The following is a 17,451-nucleotide window of genomic DNA, read 5'->3' as shown; positions in this document are numbered from 1 at the left end:
ATCAAAGTAAGGGATGGATAATTTCACCAATTCCCACGAAAAATCATAACTTTGTGAGCCCCTGTTGTAATCTTGTGGCATGTTCCTGTATTTAATGCTATAAAAATCCTTTATGGACATAGCTGCATGAAATTATTCACCAAGAGCCTAATACTCCCTCAAATAATAAAAAATAACTCTTCACCTTGTCCTTGTTGTGAAGATTAGGGCATAGATGAGGGCTTCTTTACATGGGCTCTTTTTTTATTGGAATTAGAACATCTTCACATGGGCATTTAGGGATTCATGATAGGGATTTTAGGCCTTCATTGATTCATGCATACGTTGCATTGAACTATGCTTAGGCCTTCATTGATTCAATCAAATAGCTTTATGATATTATTTTATAGAGGGCAACTTTCATACACCTAGGTTTTTATCTTCAACAAGCAATGTTAGTGTTTTCTCCTAGGGTTATTAGGGGAGGGTTTGCTTCAACAATTCAACTATGATACCATCAATTACAACTTTATTCAACAATCTTTTTCAAAAAAAATGTTATATATTTAGATAATAGATGTTAATTTGAAAACAAAATGCTTATTAGATTTCTGATTAAAACATGGTTTTTGACATTCTTTCAATTCCGAAATAGTATTAATATTGAATAATACCCTCTATACATTTCTTTGGTTGGAAAAATGTATCAAAACAAATGTTCACTGATTCTACAATGCTCATTTTGTATATATGCTTTGCACTTCCAAAACAATTTTCAATATATTAACATTAATCAATGAAACAAGGAAAAGGGCCTACGATTCAGGTGCAAAGGAACCATTTCTAATAATAATACTAATAATTAATACAGCAAAAAGGGCCTACAATTGATTGAGAAGTTTATGTAAACATTAAATTGTGCTTGGATGTTCTAAACATACATGTTCAGACAAATCGTCTACCAAACACCCTGGACGAGACACACAATTCAGTCTCGCACATCCTATAAGGCCTAACCGTCATTTCAATGATATGACACATCCGGCAACTATTTTTTTGTTGAGGTACCCAAAACCTCAGATATCATTGGTAACCATAACGGCCACTGTTGAGTTAGAATTTTTTATATATAGTCATTCTAAGAATTTGCACTCTGCCTTATTTGAAAGTGTGAAACGTGCGACTGGCCTTCCCACCATTGTGAGGTAGCTTTTTGACAGAAAACTATAAACAATAATCACACATTACGGGTTTTGGCCTTTTGTTAAAATTTTTGGTTACACTTACCACCTTCAAATTAAAGTTTGGACAATAAACCTTCAAATTAAATTTGGACAATAAACCTTAAATTTGGTCGGATGATGAACCACATTGGTTGGTTCAAAACCCGTTGGCCAATAAATTATGTTATGTGATTTCTATTGAAAGACTTTAGACTTTGAACCACATTGGTTGGTTCAAAACCCGTTGGCCAATAAATTATGTTATGTGAGACTTTTCGTAATTCATACTTTATAAATTTGGTCGGATGATGAACCACATTGGTTGGTTCAAAACCCGTTGGCCAATAAATTATGTTATGTGATTTCTATTGAAAGACTTTAGACTTTGAACCACTTTGAACCACATTGATTGGTTCAAAACCCGTTGGCCAATAAATTATGTTATGTGAGACTTTTCGTAATTCAGACTTTTCGTAATTCATTAGGGATAACGAAAGAAACCTTAAATCCTTAAATCTGTTATGCAAACATTTTCAACTTTAATACAACTTTTCGTGTTGTGGGAATAATATTACACGGTTTGCAACTTTGCACTACTTCCAAATTTACACATAACCCATTATATTCCAAGAAGCCAACTCATTCAAATAAGTACCCACCCTCTTGAATTGTATCTTGTTTAAACCGCCGTACATTGATACTCACATCCATAAAGTCCAACATTTCCATTAACAGAAAGTATTTATATAAATGGCTCGTTTATCAGTTATAACATCTCCATGTGGAACTCATCGCCTCTGCAAGGTGCTCTATATAGGGATTTCAAGCTCGGTATTCATTTTCTATATACAATTCGCACTACCTCCTCTGAGTGCCTTCCGAGTACTCAAGTGCATCCAAATGTAATGCATGCAGATAAAAGTTCAAGTGCATATTCAATGATAATTGGTGTATTTTCATGCTTGAAAATGGCTCCTTTCCTTTTCCTTTTCCTACCTCACTTTGGACTTCTGTTTGGCTGATGATTTTGGGGTACAAGTGAAAAAGCATAAATGCCAGCGTCTGACACATTTCTTAACATTATTCAACGATCCTCGCGCTGGACTCTATTGGGGTTGGCCATTAGATCCATCATCATCTTCTCTGGCGAGTCTTCCCAATTTGCAAAAGATTTCAAGTCAACCTATATGCAAAGACACAGCACAATTTGGGCGGCAAAACACAAATGATCGGAAGGTATTATGAGCCTTAGGTTTCAAAATAATAAAATGACAGAAGACAGAAGGGATGGCACTAACAAAGAGAAAAAAATACGAGAAATAACCAACCTTGCGTCGTTGCTCTGTAAACAGTTGCTCACGCCGTTTGTGCATAGCCTGTCCTTGCTCTGCTATCTTCCCACCTAAACCCCAAGCCTCCACATCTAAAATCGTTGCCTCCGTTGTCAAGGATACCTGTAGTAGGTTGAGGAACAATCAAATTTTGGTTCACCTGACAAGACAACCTACCTCTGGTGCATTGTAGTGCTTATACCATCTGATGACACTCAGCTCTTAAGTTCTCTGAAAAGCATAATTACAAGAGCATATTATTACCTGGCCAGGGATAAGAACACCTGGCTGATATGTTTTGTCAACTCCATGGTGCCGGATTGTAATTCGTGCAAAATCTTCATCAATGAACACCCTCTCATTGCCTTGGGTTCCCCCAAATGCAATGCCAACAGGCCTGGGACGTGCTTCATACACTCTGCCAATGCGACGCTGGTGGCTGTAAACAAAGCTCTTATCACGACCTGTTGAATGACACACAAGTCAAACATAGGAAAGATTGCAAATTTACAAACTGCCTGAAAAATAAGATGGGCACACTTAAGAATGTCGTGAACTGACTATTTACCAGTTGGAAAAAAAGACCGAAATAACGGTTTTAAAGCATAAAGGGCACCAGAGCTTCCATAGAACGAATCTCTATTCTCAAAACCTTGATTCGTAAAAGCCCCGATAACAAATCTTTGGTCACTTCCATCTTGTGTTAATGTTCCAGATACAAGAATAAGTGATGGCCCATTGTAACCTTCGACCTGAGACCAGAATCTGTTTAATCCTTTGCCATGTTGAGAAGACCTGTTTTGACATAAGCAAGGTAACTACTTAATATCATCAAATGAAATATATTAAAGGTCCATATATACTCCAATCTCTTTGTTGAAGTAGAGTCAAATTATAATGAGATATCTATAAAAACACAACCCAATTTTTTATAGATTGAAAAGATTAATCATTTTAACCTAGTTTATTTTCTTGCATAACTGTATTTAGAAGGAGGGAATCAGTCAATGGAGCTGACCTCAAAGCCCCAAGAGGACAAAGTCCCAAGGAGGGAAACTCCTTAAAAGAAGGAAAGAACAAATATGGATCTCTTTCCCAAACCGAGGTTGAGTCACTAAGGGCTTGTAGCACACTGACAGTTAGAAATAAGTTTGAAGATGCCGTCAAGACCAAGAGGATGGTACCAAATCAAAGTTGGACGCCATCTTGAGTGATCGTCCATTTACTACGCATTCCAGTGCCAACTCTATCTTCATACGTGATTAACTAGTCATAATCTGGGCCCCCAAATCTCCAAGCCATAAAAAACAACAGATTTTATAATCACGTGAAACGGTGCATTTTTAAAGGGATATCCATGAAATGTATATGGAAACATTGATGCTCAAGCACACAAAGAGGCTTAACCCTTACAAAGCATGAGCATGACTGAGAGGCTACCTTCAAATTGAAGGTAGCCTGCAAAATAAATCCCCAAATAGGGGCAAGTCATTGTAATCTCAACAAGCTCCCCTCTCAAGAAGAAATGGAACCTCGAGAATATTTTCTACTACTCTTGATTTGATTTAAACCAAGATTTTTTTTTTCTAGTTTGTATGAATCAAAATTTAGTCAAAAGAAGGAAGGATTGAATCCAATAGATTTGATTATGCGTGTTTTACAGTCCTGTATAGGAAGATTGCTACAAAAGCAAAAATAGCTTTTGCAATTTTAGTGAATGAAAAAGTACCTTGCAAAATGAAAAGAAATAAGTTAGTAAGGTTGTCAATGGGGATTAGCGGTTGATTGTTGATAGCCATCCAACCCAAGGTCAAATCTCTTGCACATAATTGCCCTTTATGAACTTGCCACACTTCAACAGTTTTTGCTTGCCCCTCGTGGACTAAGCTAGCTTCGTAAGGGGACACCTTAACAGTGGAACGGGCCAAGGGCAATCCCAAAAGAGATTCTCCCCAATAATGGCTGCTTACACAAAATTGCCCTCAGCTAACCAAGAATCATTTGAACAAAAAACAAATGTTGGCAGGGAATGTAAACCAAGTTGAATCCAACGGTGTGACATAAGACCATATGGTGCAAGTCCAAGATTAGAAAAAGATTGGTGAGTTTTCTATGAGATGGCTTACATTAGAAAAATGCACCAATCTCAACAGAGATTACTTTAACAATATAAATCGAGGCAAGTAGGCCTCATTTTCACACATCATCACTCTACTTATTGTGCACCTCTTCACTTCTACTGTGGCAACTTCATCTCTAAATATCTATTCGCATTTCTACTACAAATTTTTCTATTTGACACCATCACTAATATTGTGTTGCATCAAGAAGTCATCATATTATTGGAAGAATATTCGGATTGCTCTATTAGAAAACAATTCACCTCTCTATTTCAACTGCTAATACAAGGTACTTTCTATCTCTTTAATTTGTGCATATGGTTATATTTTTCGTTATCCTACAAGAGAAGAAAATATGATTTTTATAAATGAGTCCTCACAAGCCTCACAAGTCTTCATATGGCCTTTGGACTAGACAGCATTCACTATAGTACTTTTCACTCTATTACCAAGTGTAATAGCAACAATTCATAAATGAATCCTCAGAAGCCTTTCTTTGGCCTTCAAACTGTTGAGTGTTGCCCCCTCAAGGGAAACTATTTCCAAAGCCACTATCTCATGAGTGTTCTTGCTACTTGCTTAAGCTCTCTTGTTCATGTCCTTTGACTTAGAGTTGTTCTTCCAATTCTCCTTTAGATATATCATATCCTGTTCATGTCCTTTGACTTAGAGTTGTTCTTCCAATTCTTCTTTAGATATATCATATCCTGGATCACATCACTCCTCAAATGTTCATGTCCTTTGACTTAGAGTTGTTCTTCCAATTCTCCTTTAGATATATCCTAACTTGGATCACATCACTCCTCAAATCTATGAGATGTCTCGGCCATGGTATACAATTCCTTCTCTTACACCTCAAATGACACAAGTACTATTAGATGGTACCCTATGCTTACATTTGCACGTGGTCATGGTACTTTGGTTTAGATTGATTATTGTGCTTGTGTTGTGTTCTTGTGTATGGGTTTGATATTGTCAAGCCCTTGGCTTGAGCACGCCCAAGAGGTGTGCCTGAGTTTGCTGAGACAGAGTTGTGGGACAAGATGCCCGCACGAAGGCGAGCGCACCCCATCAAGACGACATCCAAAATATGGTGAAGTATGGGAGAGGTCGCTTTCACGAAGGCAGGTGCACCCAACACAAAGTAAATGACATGAAGGAAACACAAGATATATGGTCGCTGAGTCGGTTGGACGCATTGGAAAATGGAAAAACGGATGGGCCAGGTGCGCCCGCATGAACGCAGTGCGTCGGGCACCCAACACAAGATGTGGCAAGTCGGTCACGCAAGCTAACTAGGCGATGGGCAAAGTAGGCGAAACGAAGAAGTAACACGTGGAACATCGCGTCAGGCACACGGCAAGGAAGATGCGTGCTCTGGGCATGCCTGCACGAAGGCGGAGCAATTAGGTGCCAGTAGGCAAGGTTTGCTTAGCGTACACGACAAGGCGAGGTGGGCGCACAAAGGTTGGTCAACACGAGCAAATGTGTGGTGCATGGTCGTGTAGATGGTCGCAAGCCCTGGGGTGCACCTACACAATGTCAAGGCATCAACCGTCCAATGCTAGGCATTGCATGTCATGCATGCCAGGGTGCCCAGATGGAGGGGCATTCGCACAGTGAAGAACAGGTCAGCTCAACATATTGAAGGAACGTCGGCTAGACTTAATGTTCGAGCAGAGATGCATATAAGTAAAATGAAGGCACGAAGGAGGAAGGCATCATCACGAGTTCGCATATCTTTTGAGGTGAGTTCAGTGGTGCGCACTTGGTTTCTGAGGAAATGAACGGATAGAAGAAGAGACAGAGGCAAAGGAAAAAGGGCATGTGCTCACCCAGGGCGAGCAAGGCAAGTCGTGTGACAAAGGTTTCTATGGGATTTTCTGTGAAGGGCAAGCCGAAGGGCGCTCTCATTCAAACTGCAAAGAAATTTAGCTCTGTAGGTTTTGGTCAAGGTGCAAACTGTAAAATTGTGTAGGACCCTTTGTAAGATTGGTATTTTGGCTGAGTGTTGGTTTAGCCAACTTCTTGTATATTTATTGAAGTTCTGAAGCTTAATAAAAGAAGTAACGGGGAATTGTTGTTGGGAGTTCCCCCTCCCATGTAAACTCTTGTGTGTTGTTTATTGTTGGTTACATTGTTGTTCATATTGGTTTATTGTTGTTGGTGTTCATCTTGAAGAAGTAAATGAATTGTTGGCTAAGTGAACTTGAAGATTAATTGAAGAATTGACTAAGTGTTGAATAAGAATGGATATTGTGTTGGAATTGTCCTAAAAACTTAATTCCGCAAAGTTGATAATAGTTTCATAAGACACATAGGTGTAGTCCGGGAGAGAGTAGTTGAGCACCTCGATACAAAATCGAGTTGATGTCGCACGCCCACGGTGGTGCAACCATCGCTAGGGTTATGACGGTATCAGAGCCTACTTTGCGAAAGTGGGCACTTGACAGAAGTTGAAGTTAGAGGCTCCAAGTCGAAACTTGGAGGAATGGTTGGTTGAAGTGAGGGCAATGACACGAAGGCCACTACCACAATAGCAAATTGCAGAACTTGTTGGGAAGAAGTCATGTTAAAGGCAGATGTAAGGGTTGCTCAACGAACTATAGAGATGGTTGATTTGTGGGAAGCTAGAAGGTAGCGACATTATGAGGAACTTATGTAGGTATTAGAGTACTTGACCGGCATCAAAGTGAAGATAGGCAGCTTGTGAAAGGATTTGGATTTTTTCCATGAGAAGTTGAAGATGATTGTTTCGTTTGAAGAAGAACTGCAGCAGGGCAACCATAGGCTCCAAGGGCTCATGGATGAACAAGTTCGCATAAGGGAGAAATGAGTCAAGTTGCAAGACGAAGTCGAAGAATTTGGAGAAGGAATCAAGAGAGACTTTCTTGATCACAAAGATGTTTGTATAACGATAAAAGAGCACGAGATTGAACATATTGATAAGATCAAGGCTTAGTTTAGAGCCATGAAGGATGAAGAGCAAGTGATTGTTGCTCTCCATGTTGAGGGAACCAATGAACATCAAGTAGCTGCCATGAGGCAATAGCCGAAGAAGGAAGAGCATGGTGGAACGAAGTCCACTCAGTTGAACCAGGTTCGAGTTGCTCAAGTGTACCGAAAGATGAAGTGAAGTATCTCAAGAGAATGATTAAATAAAGGCATAAGGCGAAAGATAGGTTGATTGAGGAAATTAAGAAAAAGGTCATGGAAGTAAGGCGCAAAATGAGACCCTTGTAGGATGACGATGCATTGGATTAAGTTTTGTGCAGGTGACCGTTTGTGGAAGGAAATTTGTTGCATTGGTTGATTCAGGAGCTTCGAACATCTTCCTTAGCAAGGAGGTAGTGAAGTCCTTGATGTTGAAGACTAGAATGATGAGGGAGTTAAGTGCTTTCAAAGCTGTTAACCCGCGCATGGAGGTTGTGACAAGGGTTCTTAAGGATACGCAAGTGAAGGTTAGTTCATGGTTTGGAAGGTTCAATTTAATCATTTAAGGGTGGTCGAGATGGATGATCATGCCAAGGTGTTGGGGTTGGACTTCTTGACAGCATCTCAAGCCGTGCCGATGGTGGACCTAGACACATCTTGATCCTGGCCGATGGGAAGACCGTGATTGTGTCAATGATGAGGAAGAGTCGCATGGGGTATCGTCCAAGGATTGCTTCCATGGTTTTGTATGAGAAGGACCCGAACGTGAAGCATGAAGATGTGAATTGACAAGAAGTTGGAAGTTTAACTCAAGTAACGAAGGAAAAGACACTGATGGACTTTGTTTCGAAGACCGTGAAGAAGAGGAAGGATGAATGTGGAGGAGTGACTCCTCCCACTAGTTGAGAAATATAGGGCATCATTAGTTAGGAGATTTCTCTTCTTGATAATTTCTTGTGATATACTTTTACTTCTTGGCTAAGTCCCCTGACACAGGGATTCGGAATTCAATGGATACAAACACGTTGACCCCCTGAAACAGGACACGTTCGGATATGTTATATATTATTTTATTAAAATATATATATATATATTAATATTAAAAATTAAATATTTCTTACACATTCTCATTCATGATACAAATTCATTGATTCAAACAGAGATCTTCATCTAGATGTAAGTTTTACAAAGTAACATTATGCATACAAAATTACAAATATAATTGTGACATAAATGATAAATGAAAAATTATAAATTTAGAATACATATTCAATTCATCAATGATCCAATAGGAGAAAGACAAGATACTAAGATAAAGATATTGTAGTTTTCTCATTAAGTCATCAAAATGAAAATGTGTTACTGTTTACATATAAAGTGCAATGCCAATGGCAAATAGAAATAGCAAATACAAAACAACCACAACTACAAGTATACAAGCCTCAAGGCAGTAGGTAGCTCATGACTCATGAGTCATCAATCCTCATAGTCATCATCAAAATCAAAATCACTGTCCTCATCATCATGGTCACCACTGCTCTCCTCTGCTACATCCTCCTCCTTTATATCCAAAGTCATCTCTGCATCTGTTGGTGTGGAGGATGACCCCTCTATAGTATCACCATCATCAAATTTAGCAAGATCTAGCACTTACCAGTTGCTTGAATCTCCATCAAAATGCTCCCACCCCCGTTGCTCCTTGCTCCCAAACACCCACAACAAACTAAACAAGTGAATGTGCAAATAGAATGGGGAAATACGTCTTTATAATGTCGTGCGTGTTCTTGATTTCTGGATTCTTGTCTGAAAATCAGGACACGTTCCGGATTCGAAGTGTCCTGATTGAGACACGTTCCGGATCCAAAGTGTCCTGATTGAACACGACGTGTCCCGATTCAGACACGAAACTGCCCGAATCGTGTCTGATTCGCCAGATTTGGGACACGTAGGGCCTGTGGGACGAATCTGGTTTTATAGCTTCTTGGATTATGATCTTATTATTGTGTTCTTCTCATCAAGACAATTACCAAAGAAACAATAGAAGACAAGTGACACAGTATGTAGGCTTGTCAGCCAGGGCCAAAACCTCACTCTTTGAGAGGAAAACCCAATCAAAAATTCTTCTTATAGATCTTCAATTGACAAATACCAAGACCATGACAAGGACCCTTGTCACTAGCCTTGGTGTTCTGCCTCTTCCCTTTCTCGGCTTTTTCTACTCTCCTCGGCTTCCTTCTAGAGAATCTCAGTCTCTACTCTTCCACACTACTCCTCTCGGCTACCCTAGATAATCTCGGTCTCTTAGGTTAACCCTATTTCAGAAACCCTAGGATAGATTATGCTCCTTGATTAGTTTCTTCAAGAGAGAGCCCTATAGCACTTCTCCTAGGCCTCCTTCTGTGAGATTATATACCCAAACAATGTCACCTCAATGCAGCAACTAGTTCTTTTCTCTTCTATGCCTTCGGTCCTTCTTCTTTCACACATGGGAGAGAATGTAATAGTTGACGGTGTTGGACCCGCTAACATGTCAAGGGGATCTCCCCGGTAAGAAGTCCAATTAGACCTCGGGCCATTTGGTGTAGGAGTCCCAGCAGTGGGTCGTAAAGCAATGCCTTGACCACGATGTCGCACAGAGGCAAGTAAGATAACTCTGTTAGTAGCAAGGGTGTGACCGCTGCAGTGAGTCAAGGAAGGTGTATGAGAGGTTCTAACACATGGGGGTTGAGATGAGTGCGCCCCTTGGCAACCTGTAACAGTACTCAGCTAGGAAGGGAACACATGAGCAAAGATGCATCACAAGCTAGAAAGCAGGTCAACCAGCAATCCAAAGTGATGGTTAAACCAACAGCACATTTGCAACAAGATTCATATAATTGCATACAAAACAGTTCATACACAACTACGTAAGTTAAACAACATAAATTGCTACAGCAACCGGAACAGTCCAACTACAATAACAACATATGCATGAAAATGTGTTGACTCTTATTATATAAAGAAGTGTAAGTTCCAATCATACAATACATCCATGTAAACCTGCTAGCCCCAACAGTGGAACGTTACAGCCACATCCACCTGCTCCTCCAAAGAGATGTACTAGCTCCGTGCAATGGAGAAGCCAAGGCGCATTACAATACTGTCCAAGCTCTCTCCAAGATAGTCTTATTGGAAGCTTGGCTGACCAAAAGCCTCTACAATGAGTTATGAGGGACTATTTATAGCAAAGGGTGGGGTGACCCTAGACATTCCCCTGTGTGACCATTCAACTACCCTCGTGACTCTTCACCTACTCTATGACTATTACATCCAACTATTGACACTTGACTTGCACTTGTTGAAGTTTTTAAGTTTACTTAATTTAGAAACCCTTCATGCACTTTTTTTTATTTATTCCTATCTACTTGTTATTTTTCTTTAACAAGTTATTTACAAAGCTAAGTCACCTGACACGGGGATTCGGGATTCGTAGGATACGGAGATTTGAGTGTCAAATTCGGACACGTTGACCCCCCGGAACAGGACACGTAGGATTCGTTATATATTATTTTATTAAAAAGAATATATATATATATATATATATATATATATTAGAATTAGATATTTCTTACACATATTCTAATTAATGATACAAATTCATTGATTTCAAACATAGATCTTCATCTATAGCATGCATAGTACATACAAAATTCAAATACATGTCAATGGTCACATAAATCATGATTCATAAATGAAAGACCTTAGACAACTTACAACTACAAGATAGTAAGATAAAGACACTGACAGCTATAGTTTTCTCATTAAGTCATCAAATCAAAAAGTGTTACATAGGTAGTGTCGGTGCAATGCCAATGGCAAATAGAAATAGAAAATATAAAACAACTACAGATATACAAGCCTCAAGGCAATAGGTAGCCCATGACTCATCAGTCACCAATCCTTAGAGTCATCATCAGAATCAGCATCAATGTCCTCATCATCATGGTCACCACTGCTCTCCTTTGCATCCTCCTCTTCTCCTGTATCCATAGTCGCCTCTACATCCGCTGGTGTGGAGGATGACCCCTCTAAAATATCACCGTCATCAAATCTAACAGGCTCTAGCATTAGATCATTGAGATCCATGTTAACCAATGCCAACTCAACACTGTTGTCCAGACCCATATCATCAGGAAAGATATCCCACATCTTTGTCTTTCCCCTCAACCACTCTTCCCTCTGCCTGTAAATAAGACGAAGGTTGGTGTGCACATACACCATTGTCTCTGCCTTGGACTGCTCAAGCCTGCTCGTGCATCCTCAATAATGTTACCAATCCAAAGCACATCAGAAGCAATGGATTTCAATGCTAAGTTCAATGAATGGTGGACATTTTAGGGGATTCTAATCCCAGAATCGGGAAACGATGTGTCCTAACGGGATTCGTACAAATCCTGTTAGGACACGTCATGTCCCCTTTTCGGGTTCGAATCCCCATCGAATCGTGTCCGATTCGCAGGATTCAGACACGTGGAGGGTTTATAACGAATCCGATTACTTAGTTACAAAGTAAATACTGAAAATAAACACCAATGCATGCTCAACATATTACAAATTAGCAACTAAAAGAAACAAGAACAAACACACCACATGACGCCATTATTTTTGGACCAATGTCCCCAAAAAAACCCAATGCAGGAAAATCGGTGCAGCTATCTAAAGGTTTTCTTATTAAGCAATATCAAAGTACAATCTGGGTGTCGTAATTGGCCTACCCAACAGAAAATTTCCTTAGCAATTATACTTCACAGTTTGAGAGAAATCTCCTGGCTGAAACCCTGGAAAACCCTTCCGGCAACTCCTCAGCTCAAAAACTGCTCTTGCAACCCCAGCGTTTGCCCAATCTGGACTGCGTCAGCCCCTCTCTGTCTCATGTTGGCCATGCGTCAGCCTTTCTTGGCCTGCGTTAGCCCCCGGAGGCCCTGCATCAGCTCTAGGAGCATATGCGTCAGCTACGCTAGCCCCTCTAGTACCACATGATCCTTGACCCCGTTAAGAATAATGCACTTGGCCCTCGCCATCGCCTCCTCGTACTTGTCGTTATCATTGGGGTCGATTGGGATAGCTATAACCTTCAAGGCGAAGTTCTTGACACGATTCTTGTCAAGCACTGATAAGATTCTGGCCTTCCAAACTGCGAAGTTCAATGCTCCGTCAAGTCTATCCTGGTCTCTTACCCCGTGTAGTGCCATAACGCTCCTCTATTTCCCTCCTAGAAGTTTTCTGTTCGACTCCTCTAAGTCTCTACTTCCCGTTTGGAAGTTCTCTTCTGAACTCCCCTCTAAGTCCTAATTTCCCTCCTAGATATCCTTCTGCCACTTGTCGAGATGCCCCCTACTCTGATCGTTTTGTGTAATTGCACTATTGATCCGGGTTCCTCAGCTAGAAACCCTCAGTAACAACTCCTCTGGCCTTGCTCTGTCAGGTACTGTTCTGGCTACAGTACCTCACCAGCTCTACTCTACAATATTTTTGCAACCTTCTGGACTCCAGCAACTGCCTCTCTGTGAACTGCGTCAGCCCCTCTCTTCTCTGCCTCACGCTGGCTTTGCGTCACCCCAAAAGGGTCTGCGTCAACCCTGGGATGCCCTGCGTCAACCCTCTGGCCCTCTGCGTCAGCAACACTGGCCTCTCTGAGGCTCTGCACGGCTCCCAGGTTCTTCTATGTGGCTCTAGCTGGCTCTATCAGATCTAGATTATCTCTCATTTTGAGTTGAGGAGCAAATGTGATCTGATCCTTATCGGACTTACCTTGGCTTCTGCGCTGCTCGAAACAGCTTCTGTCACCTCGGGACAGCTGTTTTCTACTGCTATTGCTCCGCCCGGCTGATGTCTTTTAGTCCTCCTGTGATCTACAATCACGCTCTAATACCATGTTGAAGTTTCTAAGTTTACTTAATTTAGAAACCCTTTGTGCACTTTTTCTGATTTATTCCTACCTACTTGTTATTTTTCTTTAACAAGTTATTTACAAAGTAAATACTGAAAATAAACACCAGTGCATGCTCAACATATTACAGATCATCAACTAAAAGAAACATGAACAAACACACCACATGACACCATTATTTTTGGACAAATGTCCCCGGAAAACCCCAATGCAGGAAAACTGGTGTAACTATCTGAGGGTTTTCTTATTAAGCAATATCATAGTACAATCTGGGTGTCGTAGTTGGCCTACCCAACAAAGAATTTCCTTGGCAGCTAAACCTCATAGTATGAGAGAAATCTCCTGGCTAAAACCCCAGAAAACCCTTCCGGCAACTCCTCAACTCAAAACTGCTCTTGCAACCCCAGCGCTTGCCCAATCTGGACTGCGTCAGCCCTTCTCTGTCTCACGCTGGCGATGCGTCAACCTTTCTTGGCCTGCGTCAGCTCTAGGAGCCTCTGCATCAGTTACGTTGGCCCCTCTGGTGCTCTGCACAGCACTTCGCTGCCTCTGCGTGGCCCTGCGTGAGCCCTTTCTGGCTTTGCGTCACCCTCCTTGGTTGCTACGCTGCTCTCCCAGCACAATCTCTGCCTTCTCTATTCCTTTGTACTCAATGCCCCTCAGCTACTCTCTTGATCACTAATTCTATCTCTCTTAGCAAACCCCGCTCTAGAGAATAGAATGACTGATCATCTGGAGTGCTCTCCAAGTAATCCTCAAGTCTCCTCTTATACTTTTCCTATTGACGATTCAACGGTTAGATCGGGCGCTGTCACCCTGATCCTCGATTCCTCCGTTTAAGTTGTCTCCCTAGGCTAAGGGGGGTAGACCCTATGGGATAAAAGAAGACCAACTGGTACTCAGCTGGCTTGGGAGACACAGCGAGGGAATCAAGCACTTGATTGATTTTAAAAATTTGATCAGCCCTTTAAATACTTAAGACCATTGCCTTTGCTAGATGAAGTGAAAATCGAATGATGATGATTTGATGCTTTAAAATATAAATATAAACAAACTTTTTAGCAATTGCTTGAAAATATTTACTAAAATGTCTAGTATACGATAAGCATTAAATCAATCAAGCAATAACGATCAATGACTTAGCAAAGCTCCAGCAATTAAATTTTCAAAAGATAGAATACTTTGAATAACCATGAAATTTAAAAGCTAAGCACCTAGAATTTAAAATGATTATGCTTGAAATTCCAAATCTAGGAAATTAATCACTTTCCAATAGTTAAACTCCAAATAAAAATTTAAGCACATTTAACTATAGTAAAATGATAAATACTGATACCACAACAACAAAAAAGACATCAAAAGGAATTTCCAATTTTTAATTAGTCTTTTTAAATATATATATATATATATATATATATATATATATATATATTTTTTAATTTTTTTTATTTTTTATTTTTTTTATTTTAAATGATTAAAATATAAACTAAATTCTAAAATAAAACAAGACTAAATAAAAAAACCTAAGGGCTAAGCCCTTTTATGCTTTTGGAGAATTTTTTTTTTAGATTTTAATAAAATCAAAACCAAACCCAAAAATAAAAAGAAACAAAATGAAAACAAAATTGATTTTTTGTTTTCTTTTATTTTATATTATTTCTTTTAGATTTTTTTTTTATTCAAAAAAAAGGAATAAGAAATTTTTAACTTTTTATTTTTTTATCTATTATAAATCATCTATCAACAAAACATAAATTCATAAACTAAAGAAAAAATATATCTATAAAAGCTAACTAGAAGAAAACGAAAATGAAAATCTATCTAAATCCTAAACTAAACAAAGCAAAAAAAAATATTCTAAATTAAACTAAATAAAAGAGTTATCTAAGCCCCAAGAGTTAGCTCAATCGGTTAAGCCGGGGCCTTGCCAATGGGAGGTCACAGGGTCGAAACCCGAAAGCCCTTGGGGTTAGGTCTGTGATGGCCGAGGGGTGTGACCCCCTTCGGGTGGGGTCCACCCTAGAGACTTTCGATCCTGGACGTAGCGGACCACTGACCATGGTATCCGTGAACCAAAAGTGAAAAAAAAAAAAAAAAGAGTTATCTAACCTAAATTAAAAAATTTAATGAAACCTAAAAAAAAGGCATACGCCAACCCTAACTCATACAAAGAAATAACGCATATATATAATATAAATAAATAAATCAATCGAAATGTGTATTACTGTGTGTGTGCAGGTGAGCGGTGGGAGGAGGGGATCGATGGATGGGTAGCGAGTTAAAGAAAAATGTGTGGAAGAGCTGCGTAGGTATTACAACGTGAGGAAGAGGCTGAGCTGCGGAAAAACAAACGTTGAAGGCGGAGCAAGATGCAGGCAGTGTTGGAGAACGAATTTGCTTGCAGGCTGAAGGTATAGAGGATGAATACACTGACAAAATGCAGGTTAAGTGAGCAGCGTGGATAAGGATGTAGAGAGATGGGACAAATGCGGATTTGAAAAAGCGTTGGCAGCAAGGTGGAGTTCGTATGGCAGCGGCAAGGACAGGTGTTTTGAATACGCAGCAAGGAAGGAGCTGTGTGACGCTACGTGAGGGGGGCGAAGAGGCTGGATGATAGCCGCAGAGGGAGGAGCTGCTACGGTGGGGAATGGAATGACTCGGAAATATATAAGAAGGAACGCAGATATGAGGGTTGTGTTTGGATGAGGGTATTTGGTCAATGAAGCAGCGTGCAAGTTTGATGGACAGCGTAGGGAGATTGAGAATGAAGCGTGAAATGGATGGAGAGTCTGTTGCATGCCTAGGGCAGCGTGGATGAGTAACTGAAAGGAGATGTGGTGAAGATGAGGACGCAGAGGGATAGCTAGACGGAATGTTTGCAGGTTTGAGCTCGACAGTTTGGAAGACGGCAGAAAAGGGTTGCAAGCTTGCTGCGTGGATATGAACAGCAGTGTGAGGCAAAAGATCCTAAAAAAAATTGAATTTTGCAACAAACCCAAACCCAGGCAGCAGATCAAGAAACCTCATCAGTAAAACGTCTACTTCTTCTGCTTCAAATTTATCAATTGAACCATTAAAAATTTTCTGAATTTCAAACCCTTGGACAACAGAGACGTACACCCGCAGAGAAGTGGTTCTAAAAGATCTTACCCTCCAGGGCCTAGATCTGGCTTCAAGATTGAATTTCACTTTCAGATCTGCAACCTGTAATGATGAAAATAAACACCCAGAAACAATATATGCAAAAAAAACAAAACTAAAAGACTCCGAAAAACTAGCGAAACAATTACAATATTCACAGTTTAAAGGCTCTAAATAGCCAAATTTGTTAGTATGCCACAAAAATATTTTCAAAATTTTAAGTTTAATATGAGGTGCTTAAAAAAACCCTTCATGCATCCACAATAGTGGTTCTAATGATAAGCCCAGGATCAAAACCAGCTGGGCTCTTCAGAAAATGTTATCCAGGAATTGGCTGGTCCAACTGAAAACTTCCTTGAATACCCGGTAATCTCAAAACCAAGGATTTCCTGCACAACTTAATTCAACCATTAATAGAGAGAGAAAACAATAGTGAAATTCAGATCTAATGGAGATACCTGCCATTATATTCAGAAATTAAACTATCATTCAAACCCTAGTGATTCAACAAGATACCTGTGTTTAAAACAATCTTCAATAAACTAAGATCAATGGCTAAAAGTAAATCTATGCAAGAAAATAAAACATCTTACAACATTTCCCACATAGTAACACCAGCAGAGATTAACCCCAAAGTCTTTCTTTATTTGCACATAAAAATAAACGATTACAAGAGAGCTTTCACTCAGCACACGACTCCAAGGTCGAATGATTTCAATTGACAACTGACTTCCTATTTAAAGAAAAAATTCCCAACGGCTAGTTCGAGTGATCCTTGTCAAAGCGATCTCGAT

At 39.9% G+C, this 17,451-nt stretch overlaps 1 protein-coding gene across 1 annotated transcript; it reads right to left on the bottom strand.

The window, feature by feature from the left end:
• Positions 1–2,061: 2,061 nt before the first annotated feature.
• On the bottom strand, positions 2,062–3,738 carry LOC149213451 (uncharacterized). Its single transcript, XM_089389030.1, has 5 exons — positions 3,718–3,738; positions 3,102–3,351; positions 2,798–2,997; positions 2,531–2,656; positions 2,062–2,385 (listed from the first exon to the last, which is right to left on the bottom strand). Exons 1-5 carry the CDS (start codon positions 3,736–3,738, stop codon positions 2,287–2,289), a joined length of 696 nt encoding a protein of 231 aa, XP_089245156.1. The 3' UTR covers positions 2,062–2,286.
• Between the last annotated feature and the right edge of the window lie 13,713 nt (positions 3,739–17,451).

Source organism: Pinus tabuliformis, chromosome 1_1 (genome assembly GCF_031772625.1).
Source record: "Pinus tabuliformis cultivar Carrire ecotype Pingquan chromosome 1_1, CPIR1, whole genome shotgun sequence".
Lineage (NCBI taxonomy): Eukaryota > Viridiplantae > Streptophyta > Pinopsida > Pinales > Pinaceae > Pinus > Pinus tabuliformis.
This window is presented reverse-complemented; position numbering and strand designations above follow the sequence as displayed.